This window comes from Ostrea edulis, chromosome 1 (assembly GCF_947568905.1).
Source record: "Ostrea edulis chromosome 1, xbOstEdul1.1, whole genome shotgun sequence".
NCBI lineage: Eukaryota > Metazoa > Mollusca > Bivalvia > Ostreida > Ostreidae > Ostrea > Ostrea edulis.
Window position 1 is genome coordinate 107,632,120 of NC_079164.1, and position 24,922 is coordinate 107,657,041.

The following is a 24,922-nucleotide window of genomic DNA, read 5'->3' on the forward strand; positions in this document are numbered from 1 at the left end:
TTTGTAAGAAGTGAATGATTATAAATTTCATTTATGAGGATACCATCCTGTGGGAGGAATAAAAATGTTTCATGTACACACATTGATAGAAATTGCAGCAATGTATCAACAAGCCAAAAGTAGATGAAACTCATTTGAGTTGATCATTAGGTTTTGTTTGAATAGAAAACTCTGTGTAAGTTACACTATTGATTTGTTACAACATTAAATATAATTCTAAAAGTTGTTGTTTTGTCTCTTTATTTTCATTTGTACAATTTCACTGATGGTTCTTTATTATATCAAGGACGTTTAAGTAAACGTCAATTCCAGAATTTGCAGAATTCCAAAAACTAGTTATTTCCTGGTCAAGTTGGTGTTTGCAAGCGGAAATGATCATGCTATCTGGAACAGAGGTCATGATTGGTCTGCCATCTACATCATCATGATCATTGGAATTTATTCCAAAACCCTCAGTTCCATATTCTGCATTGACAAAGTCTATGCCCGTAGGATTCTGAATATGTCCCGAGGTCCATAAAGCTTTCGGGGACGATTTTGTTGTTCTCATTCTATGTCCAGCCCAAGCATCTTGCCAAATTTTTAGTTTCTGATTTATGAATGGAATGTATGTATAATGTAGAGCTGCTATCTGCAAATCATCAAGTGGATCCAAAATCCGATCATCTTCCATGTAGTAGAATAATTTGTAGAAAAGAGCCAACACACCAGTATAGACATCTCACCACAAGCGCTCTATTCTTTGATTGTGCACACTTTTACCAGTAAGCATGCTTCCTCTGCCAATTCCTCGATTGGCAATCATAAAATCAGCAATTGCAGTATTTTCTAATCCCTTATCTGAGCCAACTCTGAGTGGAAGGCCAAATTGAGAAACACCCTCAGCAAAACATTTCAACAATGTTCCAGCTTTATTATGGTCGAGACAGTTCAGGAAAATTATCAAACGACTGAAACCATCAATGCATCCTGCAATGATCAAATGCCACCGAATGAGTTTATGGTTGGTGTCTATATGCCATAGATGATTTGGTCCTCTGACATCATAGACTCTGCGTTTTAATCTGCCTCTTTTTCTTTCGTTCACACCCGTCTCATTCACACGATGCAAACTATCTCTGAGACGCCAGCGTGGGACAATTACATGTATACCTTTCTGTTTTATTATTTGTCCTAAAATGTTCTCTCCGCAATATGGAAAATTGTTTGACGCATTCAATACATAATTATCTGGGTCAATGTCAAACTTTTCTTGGACATTCCAAACTTTGTCATTCTGCGATATACCGTGCTTTCGGAGATTGAAAGGAGTCTTGATATTTCTTTAATTGAAAACCCGTCGTTTAAGAGGTTTTCTAGGACATTCTGCGGAACTACAAATTCCTTTGGACCAAATCTAGAAAAATCGTGTTCGGGTCTTCGAGGACCATATGAAACACATGCATGTCTTAGTTTAACCATGTCAGACTTGTTACCAATTCCCAATGACTTCATTTCTTCAGCTGATAATAAACCCACAATGTCAGGAGAAATATCCTGCTCTTCAAAGTGTCTAGAGTATTTTCCAAAGCCCAGCTCTTCCAGAATCTGGCGCATTTCCGACATTTTCAAATGGATTTATACAAAGCATTGACTCTTGTGTGAAAAACTTCAAATGCAAGTCTTCGAACCACAACATGATATACATACACGACATTATATATCAAAGTAACTACGTACTGTATAGTTTTGACAGTGTATTAAATGATGTAGCTACATTTTATATGCAAACTATTGTATGATATAGAATTTAAACCCCATATTTTAACGTTTTCGCAATTTAACAGTCACATCAAACTGTTAAAGGAAAATGAAATGATAGTAAGGTGTTTTGACATCATGTGGATACATTTGAACCACATGTCATGCAGAAATGACTTATTGGTATGTATTTTTCACACGTTACAACAGAATTCAGACTGTATAATTATTGTTGTGATATCATATTAGCGTTTTTTCACTACATGTCATATCAATTGAACTTGATGATACAGAGGATAGACTTCATATTGTGTGTATTTGATGTCGTTGTTTAAAACGACGAAGTGACATGTTGTTTTGACGTCATCTTATAACGTCTGAACCCTCTGATTTATGAATATGACTTAATGAAATACAATTTCGACAACATATTATAGATTTTAGATTGAATATTATGTATATCCAACTATGTAATACATTGATTTGACATCATGTTATTGGTTTTTCACTACATATTATATCAAGTAGACGTAATGATATGAAAAATGGCCTTAATGGTATAAAGAATAGACCCATTGAATAAGGAATAAACTTGATATTATATATCACTGACAATATGCTGCATATCTTATAGCCTTAAGACAGCTGCGGCGTTCCATACATAACAATTCGAGTTTCGATTTCATTTCTGCGCATATCTAATTGGCCGACTGTCATGGCGACAGGAAGTTTTGTGAAAAGGCATGAGCATTACTTCCCAAGAAGAACTGATGGAAAGCTTTTCAAAATAAGTGTATATATTTTTTGGATTGCGAACTTACGAGTAAGAACTTTATTTCTAATAACATTTTAACGAATACACACGATTGACATATACACGTATACACATAAGGTACACATGACTCATGAATACGTTATCTCATATCAAATCGACAATATGATATTGATAAAGCTCTTGGTAAACATTCTGATTAAGGACATGTTATAGAAATTTGGGAAATAATTTGTACAGGAGTATTTAGTTAACTCACTAATGGATGTAATCAGAATATGTCCATCATCCGTTAGTTGATGTTATTTTTCACAATAAGGAATTACACTGATCCAGATTTGAACTAGATTTGGCACAAGACTGTACATGTATGGGCCTCCTTCTTTATTATACAGTGCCGGATCACAGATTGAGCATGTTTGAATAATTTTTTAAGAGACAAATGGAGTTGTGTTTCAAAAGATTCGAGCCAAACATTTGATTTTTGTGGTTAAAATGTGAATTTTTAATGAGGTCAGATCAAGCTTGTGTTATAAAGAGAAAAGAAATTAACTTGATTTGTAGTAAATCAGATATGAAAAGGTGAAGATAACGAAGTGATCAATCTCATAACTTCTATAAAAAATACAAAATTGGGAACAGGGCAAACACGGACATTTTGAATGAGGGCTGATGATGTTCGGTTGATATCATAGCTTTTTATCAAACTCATTTATACATACCCATATTTTTGGTTAAATCTGTACCTATGAATACCTTCTTTGAAATGGAATAATAATTTCGAAGATCTTATTATACTACTCAACATGATTTTCCGACTATTTTTCTTGAAAAGAATGTAATAAAAATATCATTTGGATCTATCACTGTTAAATGGCATTATTTGGTTTTTCAATGTTGGACGGTTCTATGCAAATCAATACATGTACCTTATATAAAAATTGTAATTTTTTTTTAAAGAGTACAGACATCCATTCTATGATTAAACGATTTTTAAAAAAAAAAAACGAAAAGTGAAGATAACGAACTTTGATCAGTCTTATAAATCCCGTAATCCCTCTGTGTTGATAAAGTAAACGTGGCAATCCGTAGTCAAAATTAGTATGTAAAGAACGCCGCAGAAAAATATGTATGAAACACACCAGACAGCATTAGACCTAACGATAGGTTGTATTTGCAAGTAAGATCACTCACGACGGGTGTGACCGGTCGACAGGGGATGCTTACTCCTCCTAGGCACCTGATCCCACCTCTGGTGTGTCCTGGGGTCCGTGTTTGCCCAGCTATCTATTTGTATTGCTTGTAGGAGTTATGAGATTGATCACTGTTTGTCATCTTCACCTTGCATATTGACCATATAATTTGCGAAATGCTGACTCCAAACGAAAATGTTAAAGCCACTGTAACATGAACTTATTTGTTAATAGCTTGCTTTGATTTAAAAAGACTGATCAAACCCAGAACATGTTCTTGCATATCTAATCAATAGGCCAATCCGAAAACATGAGTTATCTTTCCTTGATCCGGGACGTAGTGCGCTTGCGTAACAGTAGTTTAAGATTTCCGGGTAGTATATTCGAGAAGCGTCATTATCAACAGTGCTGAAGGCCGCAAAGATATTGCTGTATAATTTTACAGTAATCACGCCAACAAATATTTTAACCTTAATAAAAAATCCCAATGCATAGGTTTACTTCATACACGTGAAAATAACCAACTTTGCATGTAAAAATAATAGAAAATTAATGTTGTAAGTAGAGGACGACCCCCCCCCCCCCCCGATAGAATGTTCTATCGTTAAAGTGAAGGGCATGTCCCCAGACGCAGTTAGATTATTCTAACACCCCCCCCCCCAATTTTCCAGAATTTTACGTGTTTTATGACTGAAATTAGTATATATCATATGTTGCATACATTTCCTCAGAATCTTTAGCCCGTGGTTTAATACAGTCAGATTTATAATAAAATATCAGAAGTTACTTGTTCAATATCAATGTAGTACATTCAGCGATAAAAGTTCTGCCACGATGTACGTCTAGGTTTGTCGGAGCTGACACCTCTGGATTCTGAAAATGTCCATCTCTTCGATTGGCGAGTAAAATTTATCCCAGCCTGCACTTGTAAGTGAGAGGCCACTGACAGATTTCCAGCTGTCTGCCCACAAATTTTACAAGTATAACCATAAAGAAATTCGTCGTCACAAACCATCTTTAAACTGACATTTACACATGCAATGTTTTGAAAATAAAATAACTTATAATTGAACAACCTGAATTTATAGTCGGCAAGAGTGTGTACCTGTAAATACAGCCATTTTGGGTAAAATATTTGGAGTTTTACTCAAATTATTTTGTAAATTTGTGGCGAAAGGGGGGGGGGTCTAAATCTGTCATTGTAATTTCTGTTATGACACGATACGCGCCTACATAATCAAGTACATTTCAAGGGGGCTAAAACGAATAAAAGAGGGAAGATACAGAGACGTCAAAAGCATTCTATTGGGGGTTAAACTTACCTTCCCCTAGAGAGTACATTTGAGAATATGGCAGCCCCCCCCCCCCTCCCGGGATCACACAGGTCTATGAAAAATAATTTATATCAATCGTGCAATATTGAACAAAATTAATTTTAAAAATTTATTTGATTACCTATTTTTCTGCATTTTAAACATATCAGTTGATATTAACAATTCCAGCTTCATGCTGCAGTGTACAAATGATTTGCACACAGAATGAACACGGCCAGGTACTTTGGAGAAAGTTACCCAAACTTTGCAATCTGGTTTATTTTTGAAAGAGTCGATTGGTAGTGGTGGAATAATTTTAGCCCTGATAAAACAATGAGAGCATTGATTTCCTAATTTAATTGATTTTTTAAAATCATTTTGGAAAGGGGGGGGGAGAGATGTTATGCAAGATCTTTGCACGTGTCGATCCTTGTAAAAACCCGAGCTTTGAGTTGATGAGATGCCATCATCTCTTGAGAATCAGAAGTTCTGTTCTGATTTCATACAAAACAATTATGTCAGTCGTTATATTGGAGACATATGTAAACAAATAAATGTCTGCGTGATTTCCAATTTAATTTTTAACCCCACCCCGCACCCCGAAAAATCACACCCGACTCGATCAAGAAATTCGTTTTTGTTTCCATTAACATTTTCTTACTCTCTCGTACAAATGATTTCAACTGTTTTCGATTTTGAACAGCACCCATACTAATATAACTCTTATAATATATGCGAAGTCTGAGTGTGTTACTACCCGGAAGTTGTCATATTCACACTAAATGTAAGAATACAAAGAGAGATAACTCACGTTTTCGGAAAGGCCTATTGCAAGACATAAACACCATATGCAGGTGATAATGGAATATTGCCATATAAATTGTGGAAGATGGAGAAGCTGAAGTCATCCCGTTTGTCAATAAATTGAGTTGTTAGTTTGCCGTTAATATTAATTTTCAATAAAATATCTAAGTACGAAGCAGATGTGGATGACTCTGTGGTGTCTTTTATCTTGAGTTAACAGGAATAGATGGAATTAACATATGAATGAAAATGATTATTGTTAATAGATAAAAAGTCGGTGATATATCTAAATGTCTAGTTGAAGGCCACAGCAAGAGATATTTTTTTTCTCGTGTAGAAGCTTTTGAATAAACTCTCCTTCATAAGAATATAAAAGCAGATCAGCTAACAAAGGAGCATGATTCGTGCCCATGTAAATTCCAACAGACTGTTGGAAGACCTGACCACCAAAAAAGATATTGTCAATGAGGAACTCCAGCATATTTTTTATCTTAACTTCAGAGTACTTGTACGTAGTATCAGAGTGGTGTTTAACAAAGGTGAAGATAACGAACAGAGATCAATCTCATAACTCCTATAAGCAATACAAAATAGATAGTTGGGCAAACACAGACCCCTGGATACACCAGAGGTGGGGTCAGGTGCCTAGGAGGAGTAAGCATCCCCTGTTGACCGGTCACACCCGCCGTGAGCCCTATATCCTGATCAGGTAAACGGAGTTATCCGCAGTCAAAATCAGTGTGCCAAGAACGCCTTAACAATCAGTATGAAACATGTCAGACAGCATTTGACCCAATGCGAGGTTGTACTGACGAATTAGATCGTTATAACGACCATAGAACTTGCGAAATGCTGACTTCAATCGAGACTGTTGAAACTCCTGTACCATCAACTTGTTTGTCAGTAGCTTACCTCGATTTAAAAATTGACTATACACAGAACAAGCTCTTGCATATCGAATCAGTTCAGATATATAAACAACGTATGCAGGTGATAATCGAATATTGCTACACAAATATGGGAAGTTGACGATGGAGAAACTAAAATCATCCCGTTTGTCATACAGTTGAGTTGTGAGTTTGCCGTTAATGTCTACTTTCAATAAAATATCTAAGTATGAAACAGAAGTGGACGACTCTGTGGTGTCCTTTATTTCGAGCTCACAGGGATATATATATATTACAACGTAATTGTTTAGTGTGACCGGTCAACAGGGGATGCTTACTCCTCCTAGGTACCTGATCCCACCTCTGGTGTGTCCAGGGGTCCGTGTTTGCCCAACTATCTATTTTGTATTGCTTAAAGGAGTTGTGAGATTGATCACTGTTCGTTATCATCACCTTGCATGACCGATCACTAGATATGAATATTTCCTTTTTCCAACTGTCTATGATGTCGAAAATTCTAGTCTTTGATATATCGTGAGGAATGGTCGTGTAAAATGTTGAAAACTCTACGTTTTGATGTTAATGATTTCAGAAAAGTTTGCGATTTCAAATGTACGGAACAGATTCTGGGATTTTTTAGAATCCACATTTCTATTACATCACCTCTTGCATATGTTGTGGTAGAATACACCTGGAGTTTCTCCTTCAAAGCAGTCAATATTTCTGTGAGGAGCAAAGATAGGGGTTTGGTAGAACGTTTACTGGATCCAGCCAAACTAATTACTTTCATCCCTTTTTATTTGAATTTACCAAGAGTTGCAATTAAGTAGGACTAAGTAACAACTACATAATAAATTTGGACCGATACCCCAAAATGAATTAAAACTTATATAGTTAGAGCATCTTGCGCGGTAGTGTTAAAAAACTAATAGAAACTAATGTTCCTTGATAATTCTGAGTTTATACGTAGTATGCTGCAAATAACAATTTATATCATGATACCCCTATGCTTGAATGATATGCGATGATTTTCATTTACAACTATATTAAGGTGTTGTGTGGTGACGTGTTGTTAGTGTGGTTGAGATAAAACGTTAAGGAGAATATAGATTTGTTATACTTTTAATGAAAACCTGATGTGGGAGGATGTTCTATATTCATGTTACAGGGAAGAAAAGAAAGAGTTGTTGAATTTTTAACATTGATTTACATTTGCATATTTTACAGAAGAAGTGAGCTGATGATGTTCACCATTGGATTTGTATTGCAATGAGTACGGATGCATCAGATGATGAATTAGTAACAAATTTTGAGACAGTGAAAACCTGTTTAAGATTAGATTGTGCTAAGCTGCTCAGAGGATGTTTAATATGTTTCTTCCCAAAAATTGACGTTCTCAAACGGAACATCTCCGAAAATGTTAAAGAAGGGAGCAGGGAAGCGGTTGGGAAGTGTAAAAGTATTAAATCACTAAGTTTTCAGGTTCTTTGTGATATATTTTTATGTGGAACATGCAATAAATCCTTGCTACCTCCGTCGTGTGGGTGGAATTCTGAGATCGATCCTGCTGAAGATGATCTATCTGTGTCTGCCAACATATTACGATTGTGGAGAATATGGAAGACACACATTTCGGAAAACACGGAGGAAAAATTAACAGACAATGATACTAATGCTATTTGGTCCAAATTGCATCAAATTGGGGCACAATTGTCATCAGATGAAGACTTTCATATTGTTGGTGGTGAATTTATAGAGAGTATAAAAAGAAGAAACAAAAATGACGGTAATTATGATCTCGAAATTTTTCTTTTTAAAATAATGTTACATAAAGGTAACATTTTCAAACAATTGAAACTTATGATTTATTTTAAAGAAGACCTGCCCCCAAATGCGTACACACAGCTTGGGAGTGGCAATAGTATGGGAATCAATATTGGTGCACAAACGGAAAATTCTATATCTTGCTGTCAAGTTGGTGTGAAGAATAAATTGATATTCCAAATAGAAGACCAAAGACAATTAAAGCAGTTGGAGATTGAGACTTCCGGTAAAAGTAAGGCTCAGTTTATTGAAATTGACAAGAAATTCTTGCAAACTACATGTGTACAATGTATTTTATCTGCATCTACAGAAATCAATGTATTTTCTTTTGATTTTTGTGTTTAACTAACCTGAGCCGAAGGCTCAATTGAGCTTTTCTTATCAAAATTTGTCCGTTTTCTGTCGGCGTCGTTGGGATGGAATTTTTTTCCACAATTCATTCATCTTCTTCTCCAAAACAACATAGCCAATTTCCACCAAACCAAGTTTTACATAGGGACATCTAGAAAAAAAAATCTCTTGATGAAGAGCATCAGGATCATGGTTAGTTATATCAATATGCAAGCCACCTCAAATACAGCAGATTCAAGTCCCTTCAAATCATAACCCGAAAAGGGGGGCTGATGGGGCATCAATAGGGAATCAAAGATTGCATAACTATATATAGGAAAAAATATTTTACAATCTTTTTCTAAGAGTAGCATAGGTCATGCTGATATGCAAGCATCCTCAGGTAATGCAGATTCAAGTTTGTTGGAGCCATGGTTTTGGAAGGTAATTTGGGGTCACAATAGGGATAAAAGTTTTATATCGTGATATATAGATAAAATATCTTTAAAATCTTCTCAAGTACTATTATCCATGATTAATGATATTCATATGTAAGAAGTCTTTTGTAGTAAATATTCATATTTGATGAAAGCATGCCCCCGGGGCTATAGTGGGTCTAATATATAGATTCAAAATTTTACATGTGATTATATAGGACAGTTTGATTTTTTTTTTCAGGAGTCGCAGGATCACACTAAATAACTACAGGCCGCGTATATGTGTCTCTTCTGATACGGGTTTTCAAACCATGCATGTGTTTATGTGGAATTAGTGTTTTCATTTCTTTGGGATTGGTGTGAATGTATTTTTAAGAATATTTCCAAAATTAACGCAATACTTACTTTATTTGAGATTTAGATTATTTCTGATATTTGCCCTTGAGTCGTATAATCTTTAGAAATAAATCAAGCGTATTAACGCATAAAATAAACGTTAGGATAATCAATTTGTGCTGTGTTTGCTTCAGGTTCAATTCAATCATTTATTACATTATATCTGTTTATTCATTCCTAAGATACAAGAAGGGTGGACAGTGGTTTGTGGTTTGAAGAGTATTTTTGCGGATTCACACAACTAGTAAAATATTCCAGCATTTTTGATGTGATAAGGGATGTTGAGTCCAGACAAGTGAAAACTCCAAACATGTGTATATGTGCCTTTCAAAATCGTTACCCTTTTGCGTAAAATTGTTTCTACTAATTTTGTTGCTATAGCAATTAAGATATTTTGATTAGAGTATAACTCCACTATTAACTTTTAACATGAGGTCAATCTTTTCGTGTTTGTTGTTGTAATTTGACTGTTTTGATAATGAATAGTGCTATCTGTACCACTGTATATATTTCATTCCACAGCATTATGCCGGATAGTGGCACGTGCACCATTAACGCCTGTTTGGCAACAGATCAAGGACAATGTTTGTCGCTTAAACCCAACTGCACTTAATGACAATGATACTTTGAAAGAAAATTGCATCAGCTTTGAGAAAATTGAAAAGGGGTGCTTAGTGATTGATGTCACTTTAAAAAACAAAGATCCATTAGAAGAAAACCTCCAAAGAATTTTCCAAGTTCTGTACGATGAAGGAGATTTAGAGAATGTGATGCAAAAACATAATACAGAAGAACTGACCATCTCGGGATATATCTACTGTCCGGAAAATTACATTCGTGACGATAGTAGAAGTATACATCTTTTCCAATTCATTTAGGTTATTTTTAATTATACAAATTATGCAGCCTATTGCTTACATTTGAAATTCTTTTTGAACTTTACAGGCACATGCAAAAGAAAACCTTTCAGCTTGAAAAGTCACCATACCTTGTTTCTTGGAAAATCAACAACCTGTGATGTAGATTTATTTATGTCAGAGTTGCTAGAAAAACTAATGGAAAACGAATTTTCAACAGACGGTAGGATCTTTATATGATAAGAATTTTAAAACGTTCATTACCTTCTTGGCATTTTAAATTATCACAGTTCAATGATTATCAGAAAGCAAGTGGTGCGCCACATAATGAAGTGTTACATATCGCTGATTCAGTATTTGTGCTGTGATGTTTAGATATTTCATGATTACAATCTGTTGGAATTCCCAAGGGAACGAATAGCGCTCATTTATTAGCTGACCTGTTTTATATTGTTGTGTGGCAGAGTTTATGCAAAAGCTTCTATATGAGAAAAAAATATCTCTCTGTGGCCTTCAACTATATCGACAGTGTTTTATCTAATAAAACATCCAAATATGAAACAGATATGAAAAGCTCTATGGTGTTTTTTTAATTTCGACTTCACTGCGATATGTAGACTCGACATATGGATGGAAATGGAAAGGAATATTTTGATATATAATATACGTATAAGACGTCGATGTATCCAAAGGTCGAGTTGAAGGTACAGCAAGAAATTTCTTCTCATGTAGACGTGTCTAAAAAAAATCCTGCCTCATAAGGATAGAAAATCAGAGCGGAGACGTTAAGGTAGATTATGAATTTTTTTATTGGGATGAAATCCACGACACAATGTGACGTCACACTACGGGACTTTCAAGATACGACTCCACTCTGACTTTTATCGTGCGCTGAACGTAATTTGTAGGACATGTCACTTCCGGATTACAATAACAACTGAGTAAACAAGTATGGGATACGTCAATAGCTATAAAATTCCTACATTGAAATGCTATCTATCAAAGACAGGAATCACTACAACCATTTATAGGAAAATGCATTTGATGAAATTGTGTGAGTTGGCGATGGAAATTAATCCAGAAAATATCTTGAGGATGTAGGCAAAACTTAACGCCTTCCATCTATATAAGGATACGCGTCTATGTGCACCTTTTCCCTTCCATCTAATTTACACTCAGGTACTAAGCACCAATAATGACTTGGATCGTCATCGTAGGACTGTCCATAGCTCTTTGCGGACCGTCTGCTAGTGAAACACCATTTGTATCAATGTGAACTTTGGAAATTTGCGCTACAATTGGTTAATATCACGTAACCGCGGTGTATAACCGTCAGTTCTGATCGGTCGCACATCCCGAAAGTTCCGTATTGACATAAGCATATCACTAGGTATATATCAAATTCCGGTTTTATTTTTATGTAAGATTTATTTATGCATAAAATAAACCAGGAAGAGCTCTTCTAAGAAATGTTTAATATTATTATACTGTTGTCGCGTAATTTGTGTCTGATCAATATGAAAGTAAACTGATTACAACATAACTATACATCGAGTGACGTTGATAAATATAAAGAATTTATGAAAGTGAGTCATATAAATATCGCCAAAATGTGGAGTATTTGAAATACAGGACATGGGATATATGGAATATATCTGTGAAACACTGAGGATTTAGTGATATTATGAGGGTATGCTGATTTTATTTATTGACATTTTTGTTTAACGGACAAAACATTTACTTTAGCATGTCGATCCGATTTTCCTGTTATACACTGAAATAATCTGCCAAAGTAATACACTACGCCGCATGCTTTTAGAGACTTTTTGTACACTGTGTGAAAGGTCATAAATTAATGTACACGGCGATTACTGATAGAATCGCCTGTTAAGAAAAATTTCCAAAGAAAACTGCATAGCATCGGTGTAAAATGTGAAGGCTAGATGGTTTCGTGTTCAAATGTTTGATAAATTTGTGTTGACTGTAAGCAGTAGGATTTTAGCAGCACTTTTGATAAACTATGGGTGGTTTACCGTCATTAGCACCAGTTAGATCAATGTTTAAATCCTGGGGTAGTGCATCACTTTTCCACTTTCTATTAAGGTACATTCATGATCTATTTTTCAGTCCTATAATGTCGTCATACGGAAGAGCATGTTTGTCATTGTTGTTGTGATACAAAATATTCTCATCTTTCTGTGTGGAGAGTGGATTGACCCTTGACCTCAAAATCATAAAGGGCCATTTACTTTTTATGATGTACCAGATTTGATGTTTGTCAAGGAAAGAATTCTCAAGATCTGTAGAAGACAATAATCTTCCTATGTCCAGAGTGTTGACCTTTGACGATGTGACCTTAAAATCAGTATCAAGTTTGTCAAGCAACAACCAAATAGTTTTTAAAAGTTATTAGCTCCCCCTATGTGTAGGACATTTTTAAAAAACAAATCATGCATTTTACGTGTATAAATTGAGTATTACCTGCCTTAAAGTAACCGCGAGATCAGCTTATAAAGGAACTTAGATCGTGCCCATAAAAAAATGAAAATCATATGAAAATTCCAACAGACTGTTTGAAGACCTGATCGCGAAAGACTACAATGATATTGTCAATGAGGAACTACAGCAACTTTTTATATCAACTTCAGAGTACTTGTGCGTGGAATCAGAATGCTTTTAACGTAGTAATATTAGGTCACCTGGTACCTATTGCCATTGGTCTGCGTCCGTCGTCGTGCGTTAACAATTGAACAATTTTCATTTCTTGATAACTACCCGTTGATTTTTTTTTCAAATTTGGAACGAAGCATCTGTAGGACAACTCGGGCATAAATTTTAGATTTCCTGCACCCCGGGACTTCAAGAGCAGGCCAAAAAACTGTCAAAGTACTTCATAGTTGAATGAACATTGCAAGATAGTTGTTCAATGTTTCAAACATAGTTCCATTTTTTTCAACGCTGATACGACACTGTGCCTGTTAGGAAGTTATCTTGCATGTTCTATGTTTAAAGGAATTACAAGAAAACTCGCTGTATTGGACTTTGTAGTGGAAGAAAATTAGCTTAGAATTTTGGCAAAAACTCGGATCCTTTGTATGCAAGGTGAAGATAACGAACAGTGATCAATCTCATAACTCCTACAAGCAATACAAAATAGATAGTTGGGCAAACACGGACCCCTGGACACACCAGAGGTGGGATCAGGTGCCTAGGAGGAGTAAACATCCCCTGTTGACCGGTCACACCCGCCGTGAGCCCCATATCCTGATCAGGTAAACGGAGTTATCCGCAGTCAAATCAGTGTGCCAAGAACGTCTTAACAATCGGTATGAAACACGTCAGACAGTATTTGACCCAATGCGAGGTTGTATTGACGAACTAGATCGTTATAACGACCATAGAATTTGCGAAATGCTGACTTCAATCGAGACTGTTGAAATCCCTGTACCATCAACTTGTTTGTCAGTAGCTTGCCTCGATTTAAAAACTGACTATACCCAGAACAAGCTCTTGCATATCGAATCAGTTGAGATATATAAACACCATATGCAGGTGATAATCGAATATTGCTACATAAATGTGGGAAGTTGACGATGGAGAAACTGAAATCACCCCGTTTGTCATACAGTTGAGTTTGTCAGTTTGCCGTTAATAAAACTCATTACCGGTATTTCCCTTTTTGGTATGATTTGATGTAAAACTTATACGGTACCAATTTTGATGCACCAGATGCGCATTTCGACAAATAATGTCTCTTCAGTGATGTTCAAGCGGAAATTTTGGAAATTCGAAATAACAATAAACTTGTAAGAGCTAAAAGGAAAACTAGAGTACTAGTGCCAAAGACTGGAGCCAAATTCGTCCAAGGATAAGAGCTATGCATGAGAGAGATCATCCTTAATTTTGAAATGAATTTCTAAATGTTATCCCAGCAATTAAATATACATCCGTATACATATGTTTATATAAAACTTGCCATGGTACCTTTTAGATTTGTCACATGAGTTATAATCTTTTTGATGAATTCGTTTTCTGCAAAGGATGATTAAGGGATGTGTTACTTTCGGAGAACTCTCAAAATGTTTGTCACTATATTTTAACCGCCACTTAATTCACGATAAAACTATTGTAAAAACAAAGTAAGATAGGTACATTTTTCATTTTTTTGAAATAGCTAATGAAGTCATAAAATTGGAAATCAAGGGAGAAGTCATTGACCCGAACAACTACAGTTTTTCGTCATTACAACAATTACTGTCTGCTGATACAGAAGAAAGAAGTCAACAACTGAATTCAATACTCTCCTCTGAGCATAACATTTGTGTTGCAAAGATATTCAACGTGAAGAACACCACTGTTATTCATGTAGTTTTGAAATCTGGAAGTCAAATGAACTACAGGAATCTTGTAGAAGAGAGTGGAATTCTTTTCACACTTCTACGCAATATTCTTTGGTCAAAAGATACATTAAACTTTATATCTGAGATTCGCTTGATGAGGATTGGATTAATTGCGGATACATCTATGATTGATGAAATTACTTCAGAGGACAAAGGTAACTGACAATATAATGAAACATTATAAATCATTATCTATAATGAGACTTATGATACAAAGCTTAGTAGAATATATTTTAAAATGTATATTGGGTTCTTGGATAGTATAGGTTTTCTCTTCTGCTACAGGATTGGTATTTTACCTGACTTCCGAGTCCAAAATATCAGAGGCCATTGAGAATGGAACCATGACAGATATACTCACAGCGATGTTGCAAGGAGAAGACCCGGATATTCTGAAAAACGCCGGGGAATTGAAAATTAAAGCCATTATTGAAAGTGGTACACACTAAGGTTTCATATGAATTTTTGAAATTTTAAATTGTCTCGGATGTTTCACAAACTACAAGGGATACTGGTCGCGGTAGCCTAGTTTTGGTTGTATTACGTCGCATTACAGACGTTTTCACTCATGTAGAGGCGTCACCAGGTTTAGGTGAAGTGCCACAAATTTTGATGTATGGATAACTCTTACAGCAGTAATAGTGATGTTTCTTTATCGTGACAATGTCTGCAATGACACGAGACCTCCATTTTAACGTCGAATCTAATAGAACCAGGTTTAGGTGAAGTGCCACAAATTTTGATGTATGGATAACTCTTACAGCAGTAGTAGTGAGGTTTCTTTATCGTGACAATATCTGCAATGACAAGGGACCTCCATTTTAAAAGGTCAAATCTAATAGAACCACGACGGGCACTTGTCTAAGAAACAGTCACTACCTATATTAGGAGTCTTACGTTTGCTGCAGCGTCGAAATTGAGAATTGAACCCAGGGCTCCCGGTAGTCCAGTGGCTAAAGCGCTCGTTCTGCGATCAGATGTCGGGTTATCGGTCCCATATGACCTCGTCAAACCTAAGATATGTTAAACAAGTAGTGACTGTTCCTTTACCAAACGAAAGCATAAGAATTGAATGTCATGGGTCTTTCAAATGAAATTTTAAAAACTGATCTCACGGTAAGCGTTTGGTACGTTAAAGTGCCCTTGCGAAAGGTAGCGATTGTCTCATCACCAAGCGCACACCATTAGAAATAAAGTCGTTTGAATAATACATTATATAGCGTGCTCACGTGTTAATAGTGGGCGTTAGCCTGATTAAGAAGCAACACTGCTAAATGATCTTAGCATAGGTATTAAAACAGATCCTCTGCACTGCAGGCGTTGGTACGATGATAATCGTCATTTAAACTGTATTACTCACTCTACATAAATCAAAATTGTTAGCATCCCGTGCAGATCCGGGTTATAATAGGTCCCCAGTACCCCCTGCTTGTCGTGAGTGGCGACTAAATGGGGCGGTCCTTCGAATGAGACCGCAAAAACCGAGGTCCCGTGTCACAGCAGGTGTGGTACGATAAATATCCCTTCATGCTCAATGGTCATAGGCGCCGAGCATAGGCCTAAATTTTGCAGCAATGGTGACGTTTCCATATGGGTGAAATATTCTCGAGAGGGACGTTAAACAATACACAAGTAATCATCAATCAAAATTGTTAGCACTTCACTTACAACTAATAACGTTCTAATAGGACATAAAGATAATAAAGGGACACACAAAGTGCAATGTAGTTTGGAGAATGAGCTGTAGAAAGTTAGTGAAAATTTGGCATGGTGACGTTTTAAAGACCCTTCTATCAATAGGTGTTCGCAACTATCTTATGATATTTTGAATTTAAGGTAAAACAAATAATGTTTCGACCGTTCGCAGTAGTTCAATTGATAGAGCGCTCACTGTGCCATCTTAGGTCTTGGGTTTAAACCAAGGCTGCGCCAGAATGAGGCTTAAAGAGGTAGCGATTGTAACAGAAACTCCAAACAAACAAATCAAAAGTTTCAAGAAATGATATATCTAATGTCTTTTTTCCCCCTAAATATTTAACTTTTAAAATCCAAATCCAAATTTACAGCCGTATAAATTTGCAAATAATGTCCAAAGTGAACTAAGGTTGACTCAGGAGAGCATTCTAGAAGGTAATGTGTTGTGAGGGTATCGGGATAGTTCTGAGCAGTAGATGTGATCGTATTTAACAATCGATGTTTACTGCCTCTGAGTTTTTGGGGACTTTTTATAGGGGTTACAAACTTACAACGCTATGTCAACATTGCAAATGTGATCGAATTAGAGTTTTTTTTTTAAACATTTTCAAATGAAGTCTTTAATTCTCACACAACACTGGTTCGCTAATAATCTCAGTGATGTCACATGATAACATGCAACAGAGGGGTTTGGGTCTTGAAGTTATTTGCTATCTCATTCACCTTATATTGTATTTATTGGATTATTTATCGCTACGTAGAATGGATAAGGGTTTTCTCTATACAAGATCAAATGAAAATCATGCATTGTTTTTCCCGTGAAGTGGTCCTTGTTTGAGGTAAGTTCGTGTTGTAACGATTTTATTTATCTACCTCCAACTGTTACAGCTGGATAGTTCTTTATTTCAATTAATGTTCATGTTTTTCGAGTGAAATCCATATTTCATGAGGAATTCCGTCACAGACAACTGCACTTAGAATTTACTTGGTTTTAAGCATTTCTTCAATTTTCTGTCAATCGTCAGTGTTGACATGTGGTCCTCTATACCTTTTGGTCATTAAGCGGTATAATGTATCTAAGGCACAGGCAGAGTTTGTCTCTGGGTAATATATTTAACATACCCTGAATGTGTTCATTCCATATACCTGTAAGTATACATGGCTTTTCAAAGAGAATTAAAAATAAACTATTTGTTGTAGTCAACTTATAGAATGCAAATGCTTAAAGGTTTAATTTTTGGCATATCTCTCGCTTCTCTAGATTTTTACTACTCTGTGTGCTGTTTGAATTGTCCGCCTGAACCGTCACTTTGTTTGATTTTATTGTTAAGACTTTTTTTTCTATTCCTCGCATCTAAATTATTCCATGTCCGTGTTTAGATCCATTTTTCTTCTCTTTGTCGTTAAACTTACACAATATTTCTCTTGATCATATACTTGGTAATGATTATGCAGATCCTGCACTGCGTGATACGGTTGACATCACAATAGCTAATATCAACGACCGGTCCGAAAATCCATATCACACATCAGACCGGCGTGCAATGCATATCAAGCCGAAAATTACATATTCGCTCGTAATGATTAGTGTATCAAAGTTTTTACCGTAGTAAATCAATATATTAAGGTGTTTACTGTAGTAAAACAATATATCAAAGTTTTTACCATACATGTAGTTAACCAATGTATGTATCAAATTAAGTTTTGACTGTTGTCAATCAAGTTTTTACCATTAATGGCCTATAGTAAATCAAAGTTGTTTTCAACATAGCAAATCAATGTATCGAGGTAGGGAATGTATCTAATATTTCTTGATCTATCTTTAAAGTGCAATAGATTAATCCGAATGTTATAAAAAGAATAGTACCATCATATAAAACCAGTCCTCGAACCATATACCAGATTGCCCCCCCCCCCCTCCTCAAAAACACTATACTGTATGCATACAAGATTTATTAATAAGTATAAATAGTGCAGTCTATGATAAATATAATATTACATGCTTAAATCCATATAAGTCATATCAGCCCTCAGGCCCCATATCAACCCTCGGGCTGATATGGGGCCACTCGGGCGAATATGACATACGACATGAATTTTAGATGTAATATTCTCTATGGAATACCTTACACAATATTTGCCTTCAGTACAATATTTGATGATGATTTGGTACTATTGTTCACCTGTGTCTCACCCCGTTGGAAAGAGTTCCAATGGCCAGTCTTTCAGTCTGTCCCAATAGCGACACTTACGGATGACTTTATTTGTCATTTTTATTTTCAGCATGTTTACCAACATACATATAATGTATGGTCTGGGGATGACTGTCCTCTTAATGTCGGTGTCCAGTGGGGCTAAGTTGTTATCTATAACAATTCCAGTTTGTTGATGTTACAACAATCATATATTTGATTAGTTAACACTGACATTTAGTAATTGGCGATGATTTTAGCAGTTCCTTTTGTTCTTTTTTTAAATAGGTTTTTAGGTGGCCTTGTTCAGAACTCTTAATCCTATCATTGGGTTGTCCATTGTTTAGCTGATGTATTTTCTACCTCAACTGTACTATATCATACGTTTATGTGACATTTGAAAATATGTTTACTCAAACCAATTTCTTCATTGAACTTCTGATTCTGCTGTAGAAATGTTATGGGACTTTTATGCCGATATTTATTGACAGAATTCGATGACATTTAGGATAATTTCATTTTATTTAGTATTTTTGCCATTAGCTCACACCTAGCTATAACTGCAACATGTTTTCAGATTCATAAGTACTTTATTTATCTTAAATAAAATCTAGGTGGAGTTATTGATGAAAGTAGCCAGGTAGTTGACATCACAGCAAACTATGAACCGGAGGAAAATTTTCAATCTCGTGTTGAACGAGCTAAGGAATATTTACAATCTGGAAATATCTTAGAAGCGAAAGAAATTGCACGTAACCTTTTTCAAAGGTTATCACCAGAGCATGTTGAAATCTACCGTGTGTTACAAATGATCTTTAGAGAGGTATGTATTTTCTCAACATTTTGTCTAGATAGAATTTTAGAAAAGTTTTGGTTATGTGAAGATATAAAATGTTAAGAAATAGATGAGTTCACTTGTATATATTGTCACAATATGATTGTTAATGCAAGAATGCTACTGTTAAGAATTATGATTTTACTTTAAGTGTGCTGACAATTTCTACGCTCTGAAGTGTTTTTGTCTAGGTAAGAACAATATTTTGACACTATTGTACTACTTTGGTATAATATATTTAGAACAAGTAGTTAAACTTTATCATTAATTGAATAATTCTGAGTATTCTTCTGATTGGCTGCTTCATATTTTGCTATTTTATTGAACATATATATTAAGGTAGCTCCATCCTCATATCACTTATCAATATTAATGGTTAAAAGTGGAAAAACTTTATTAATTTCCACTCAATATAGTTTAATTCAATTAATAACCAAAGAAAATGTATATGTTGCCACCTTTTTAAAGATGTCAGACATACAAAAACAGAAGTATATATCAACATTAGAAAACACACATTTTCGTTAAACAGAATAATAAAAATAGTTTAAAACTTGTTGAAATGACAAAATTTAAATATCAACAGTTCTAAAAGAACTGCTAATTCATAAATATGTATAGATTAATCATGGATATTAGGGAAACCAATGTATAATAGACACCCAGTTGAGGAAATTCCAGCACACGAGTTATTGCCCTTGACAACATTTTTAAAATCATAAATAATTGATTATCTATGGAAAATATAAACTTTTTCAGTATTAAGAGTATACCAGATTTTTTATTATATGCAGTGAATAATATTCCTCAAAAAGATATATTTCTATCATGCACAAAGTTTAATTTATTAAGATTTTTGCAAAAACCTATGACGTCACATGAGGATCGATCAATCTTAACGACAAACTAACAACATTATGACAAACGGGTTGACTTCAGTTTCTCCATCGTCAACTTGTTATACTAGTATTTGCATTTACAATATATTTAGCAAAATTTGTATTATCAAATGCATCTAGTGTTTATGTCTTTCGACTTAATTGCTACATGAGGCATGTATAACCAATTTTTAAATCCAGACAGATTACTGACCAATAAGTTGATGTTACAGGGGGTTCAAAAGTCTTGTTTGATGTCAGTATTTCGTAAATTCTATGGACGTTATTTTGATATATTTATATTACAAATCGCATTTTCCTGTATGAACCAACCAATTTCAGCGCGCGACACAATCCGTTCACATTGACTATGAACTGATTATGAACTAGCTTAAGGCACGCGACTGAGAGAGCGTAATGATTTAAAAATAATAATAGAACATCTGTTACAAAGATCTCGCAAGTCACACTTTTGGATTAAGATTGTAAACTTACGTGTATTATCATCCCAATCTTGCGATCTCCTACCTCCAAAATACAGTGCACCTTGCAATGTTGATAAAAGGCAGGGCAATCGGAACTCCTCGAATGTCTCGCGCACTCAACATAGATCTCGGATGTAATACGATGGCATCCATGAGCGAATTTGATGCATTGTCAATTGTGACGTCACAGCAATGCATCAAATTCTCTCATGGATGCCATCGTATTACATCCGAGATCTATGTCGAGTGCGCGAGACATTCGAGGAGTTCCGATTGAAGGCAGGGTGAGACGAAATGTGACGTCATATCTATGTGTTGACGTATGTCACAATAACTACTGTGACAGAGGCTAGGAGTTCATTTCATGCGACAAAATAGAAGCAATGTAAACAAACGGTGTTTTAGTAAATGAATATAGATATAAGAAGTGAACAGCACTTTTGAGCTGTCCATGGTCAATATGAACGGATTTGGATTTGAGGCATATTTTCTGTGAATCGCGCTAGCGATTCGATCACAGAATTTGCCTCAAATCCAAATCCGTTCATACTGACCATGAACAGCTCAAAAGTGATGTTCATTTCTTAGATAATTTGCAAAACACATCTGTCATTAGGTAGAATGTTGTCTAGCGCGTTTCATACCATCTGTTAGACCGTTCTTTATATACTGATTTTGACTACGGATTACTGCGTTTACTGATCAAGATATAGGGCATAGAGCGGATGCGACCTGTCAACAGGGGAAGTTTGGCCCTCCTGGGCAACTCAACTCTGGTGTGTCCTAGGGTCCGTGTTTGTCCTGCTCTTAATTATGTTCCCCAAACAAAGTTTGGGAACATATTGTTTTTACTCTGTTTCTTACTATTATTATTATTTTTCTCCGGTACTTTTTTGTCCGGGAGTGTTCTCAGAAACTACACAAGGGATCGATATGAAACTTTCCAGGATGATAGTGTAGCATTTGTAGATGTGCATAACGATAGTCAATTTGTCTGCACGTGCATGCACAAGCACGTACGTGCATTGCAATTTTGGTACAAAAATGGAAAATCAGAATATACAAGGGATCGATATGAAACCTTAAAAGGATGATAGTATATCATTTGTAGATATGAAAAATAATAGTCATTCTGTTTGCACGCGCGTTCATGCGCATGCACGTGCATCACAAAATTTGTACACTAACTTTGCAATCTGTCTAACTTTTTTGTTGTTCATTAAAATGGTTTGATATTTATATCATAAGTAGACTTTGAGACCCTTAACTGATTTGCATGTTCAAAACTACCAATCTACACGCGCATGCACGTGCGCTTCTTTTTGATTGGATAATACTAAAACGTTTGTAACTATCTTATTTATGAAGCGAATGAGTTGATATTCACAGTAAAGGTAGATAATATGTGTATCTTTTTATCTGTGTAATAAAAGATACCAACGCACACGCGCATGCGCGTGCATCGTTTTTCGAATGTTCATTTTTTGAACGACGATAACGTTTTTGTTTTTTATCAAATTATATTGATATTGAGGTTTTATATGTGTCTTGGTACTCCTTACAAATTGCTATGGTTAAAATTATTGCTCAACACGTGCATGCACGTGTGCTGAATTCTGATTGGACGATTTTAAAATCACTATAACTGCCTTATATTTGATGGAAACGTTATGAAATTTATACTGTGGGTATATGATACAAATGCCTAAATGATATCAATAAAAGTACGGAATCATACTCGTGTGTGTTGTTATGCACATGCATTGCTTTCTTTCACTCCTTGGTACTGAAATGACCATAGTAAACATACTACATGTAATTAAAGGCTAAAATAAAATGACTATTTGCTACAGGTTTACAATGACAACTCGTTTTAATTGGGAGAGGTTTGGGGGAACATATGGGGCTCACGGCGGGTGTGACCGGTCAACAGGGGATGCTTACTCCTCCTAGGCACCTGATTCCACCTCTGGTGTGTCCAGGGGTCCGTGTTTGCCCAACTATCTATTTTGTATTGCTTGTAGGAGTTATGAGATTGATCACTGTTCGTTATCTTCACCTTGCATGTAACGGTCCCCGTTACAATTAGAACTAGTTTTGTATAGAATTGATGAATTTGATCGCTGTTCGTTGAATTTTTCACCAAATAAAAAACAGAGAAAAATAGAACCTTGTGTGATTATAACATTTGATTTTTACTAGATCATACCAAAATTCCTCAAACATAACTTTTTTATTTCGAACTTGCTGTTGATCAAACTTTATGATTTTAAGATAACTGAATTTGAATTTGATTTTTGTTCTATACCTGGTATATTATACATTTATGTATCACATCAAATTTTAAAGCGCACGGGTCCTGTGTATGTAAAAGGTTGGCCTCATTTTGGATCGATTTAGGTCCAGTGAAAGTTTGTACTTGTACCGGAATCCTTGGGATATGTGTTGAACTCAAAGAGATCGTTACAGCGGACCCCCACCCCCGACTGAAACAGAATCAGTGTATGCTAAGATGGAGTGTATGACCCAAGTAAGAGAGATTAACAGATTTAAGTATGAAACGGCTAAAAAGCTAACAGAGGTTATATGTTTGAATTGAATTAAACTAAATGATAAAATACCAGTAGTTAGATTAGAAATCAAATGTTAGAAGTATTGGAGTGTTGCAATCACTCATACTCTGTTAGTAAAACGTAATAAATCAAACAGAAGATGTTTAACTGGTTGACTTAATAAAATCATGAATTATCGTCGTTTTATGCTTATCACATACATGGTATAATGTGTAAATATATACATTAGCATTAAAGATTTTTTTGCTATTAGAGGGCGGGGGCATATAAACCTTTTATGTTCTACCCATAGGTGTCGCTACTCGCAAACACCTCTGTAAATGCCGGAATTCCTAAATTGTATAAACGCGTTGTAAATTTATACAGACATTTAATTGAACTTAATTTTTTAAGAAAGAATAGTTTTACTGCTTGCAATCAAATTCCTAAAATCTTATTTTAATTGAAATAAAGCGTATTTGTCCAATTTCAGGTGTTATCTAAGCTACATCAATCATTCTATTTTTAAAAATCCGCTCAGTTTTCTCTTCCATTCCGTTTTCCGTTCCGCGTTATAGCCAACACCCATTAAGAATACCCTAAGTGACTGTATGCTATACCAAATGGTTTTGTAAAGTATGATAAAATTCATCCGTTCAGATTTTGAGAATAGCCAGTTACAAATCAGTCCCTATCCCCATTTTAATAATAGTGTTAAATCTTGGATCTAGAGAGCACACATATCATATGTTCAAAAGGGCACTTTTCGTCGCGGCAAGACAATTTCGGGGCATTTTCATTGTATCGTACTATGATAGTAATAGAATAATCATTTAGTCTTTTTAAAAGTTAATACTAATACCCGCTGCCTTAATTTCAAACTTTTCAATCAACCTTGTGAAATATAGAACAATTGTTTATAATAACAAATAATTGTTTATAATAACAAATATTTAAAAAAAAATATATAGAGAAAAAAGGGCATAGTGCAATGAAAAAGGGCATGATGCCAGCCAAAAGGGCATGGTGCGGCGCCATGCTAGTTTGCTTTAGATTTAACACTAAATAACATCCAATGACATATTGACGTGATATACCATGGTATAGATATGCTAATAAAAACAAGTTTACAGGAAGTTGCTGATCTTTTCCAAGAAAGACGGAGGTTTTGCACTTTAATTTCTATGACAAACAAAGCAAACAATGGTGGTAATTATTTTGGTAAATGTTGAAATTTCTACCGAAGAACTGTAAATAAAATTGAATATCACAGGTTTTAGTTTAGTAAAATCACTACATGTGTATAAACGTGGACTTTTAAAGCTGTATATG

General features: G+C 35.2%; 2 protein-coding genes across 4 annotated transcripts in view; both read left to right on the plus strand.

Annotated features, from left to right (window-relative positions):
- The window catches only part of LOC125666820 (receptor-interacting serine/threonine-protein kinase 1-like), a 542,042-nt gene that overhangs the window by 263,192 nt on the left and 253,928 nt on the right, over positions 1-24,922 (plus strand). The gene's annotated exons all lie outside the window — the stretch shown is intronic.
- The window catches only part of LOC125666997 (helicase with zinc finger domain 2-like), a 46,479-nt gene continuing 23,968 nt past the window's right edge, over positions 2,412-24,922 (plus strand). Inside the window, exons 1-9 of one of the 3 annotated variants that reach the window (XM_048900283.2) lie at positions 2,412-2,563; positions 7,937-8,495; positions 8,586-8,765; positions 10,219-10,548; positions 10,642-10,776; positions 14,728-15,108; positions 15,239-15,391; positions 19,455-19,663; positions 19,827-19,866. In XM_048900283.2, the coding sequence (XP_048756240.2) occupies positions 7,979-8,495; positions 8,586-8,765; positions 10,219-10,548; positions 10,642-10,776; positions 14,728-15,108; positions 15,239-15,391; positions 19,455-19,663; positions 19,827-19,866 (1,945 nt within the window). In that variant the 5' untranslated portion in view covers positions 2,412-2,563; positions 7,937-7,978. The remainder of the gene's footprint in view (positions 2,564-7,936; positions 8,496-8,585; positions 8,766-10,218; positions 10,549-10,641; positions 10,777-14,727; positions 15,109-15,238; positions 15,392-19,454; positions 19,664-19,826; positions 19,867-24,922) is intronic. The other 2 variants (XM_056153217.1, XM_048900291.2) reach the window with 2 other exon arrangements.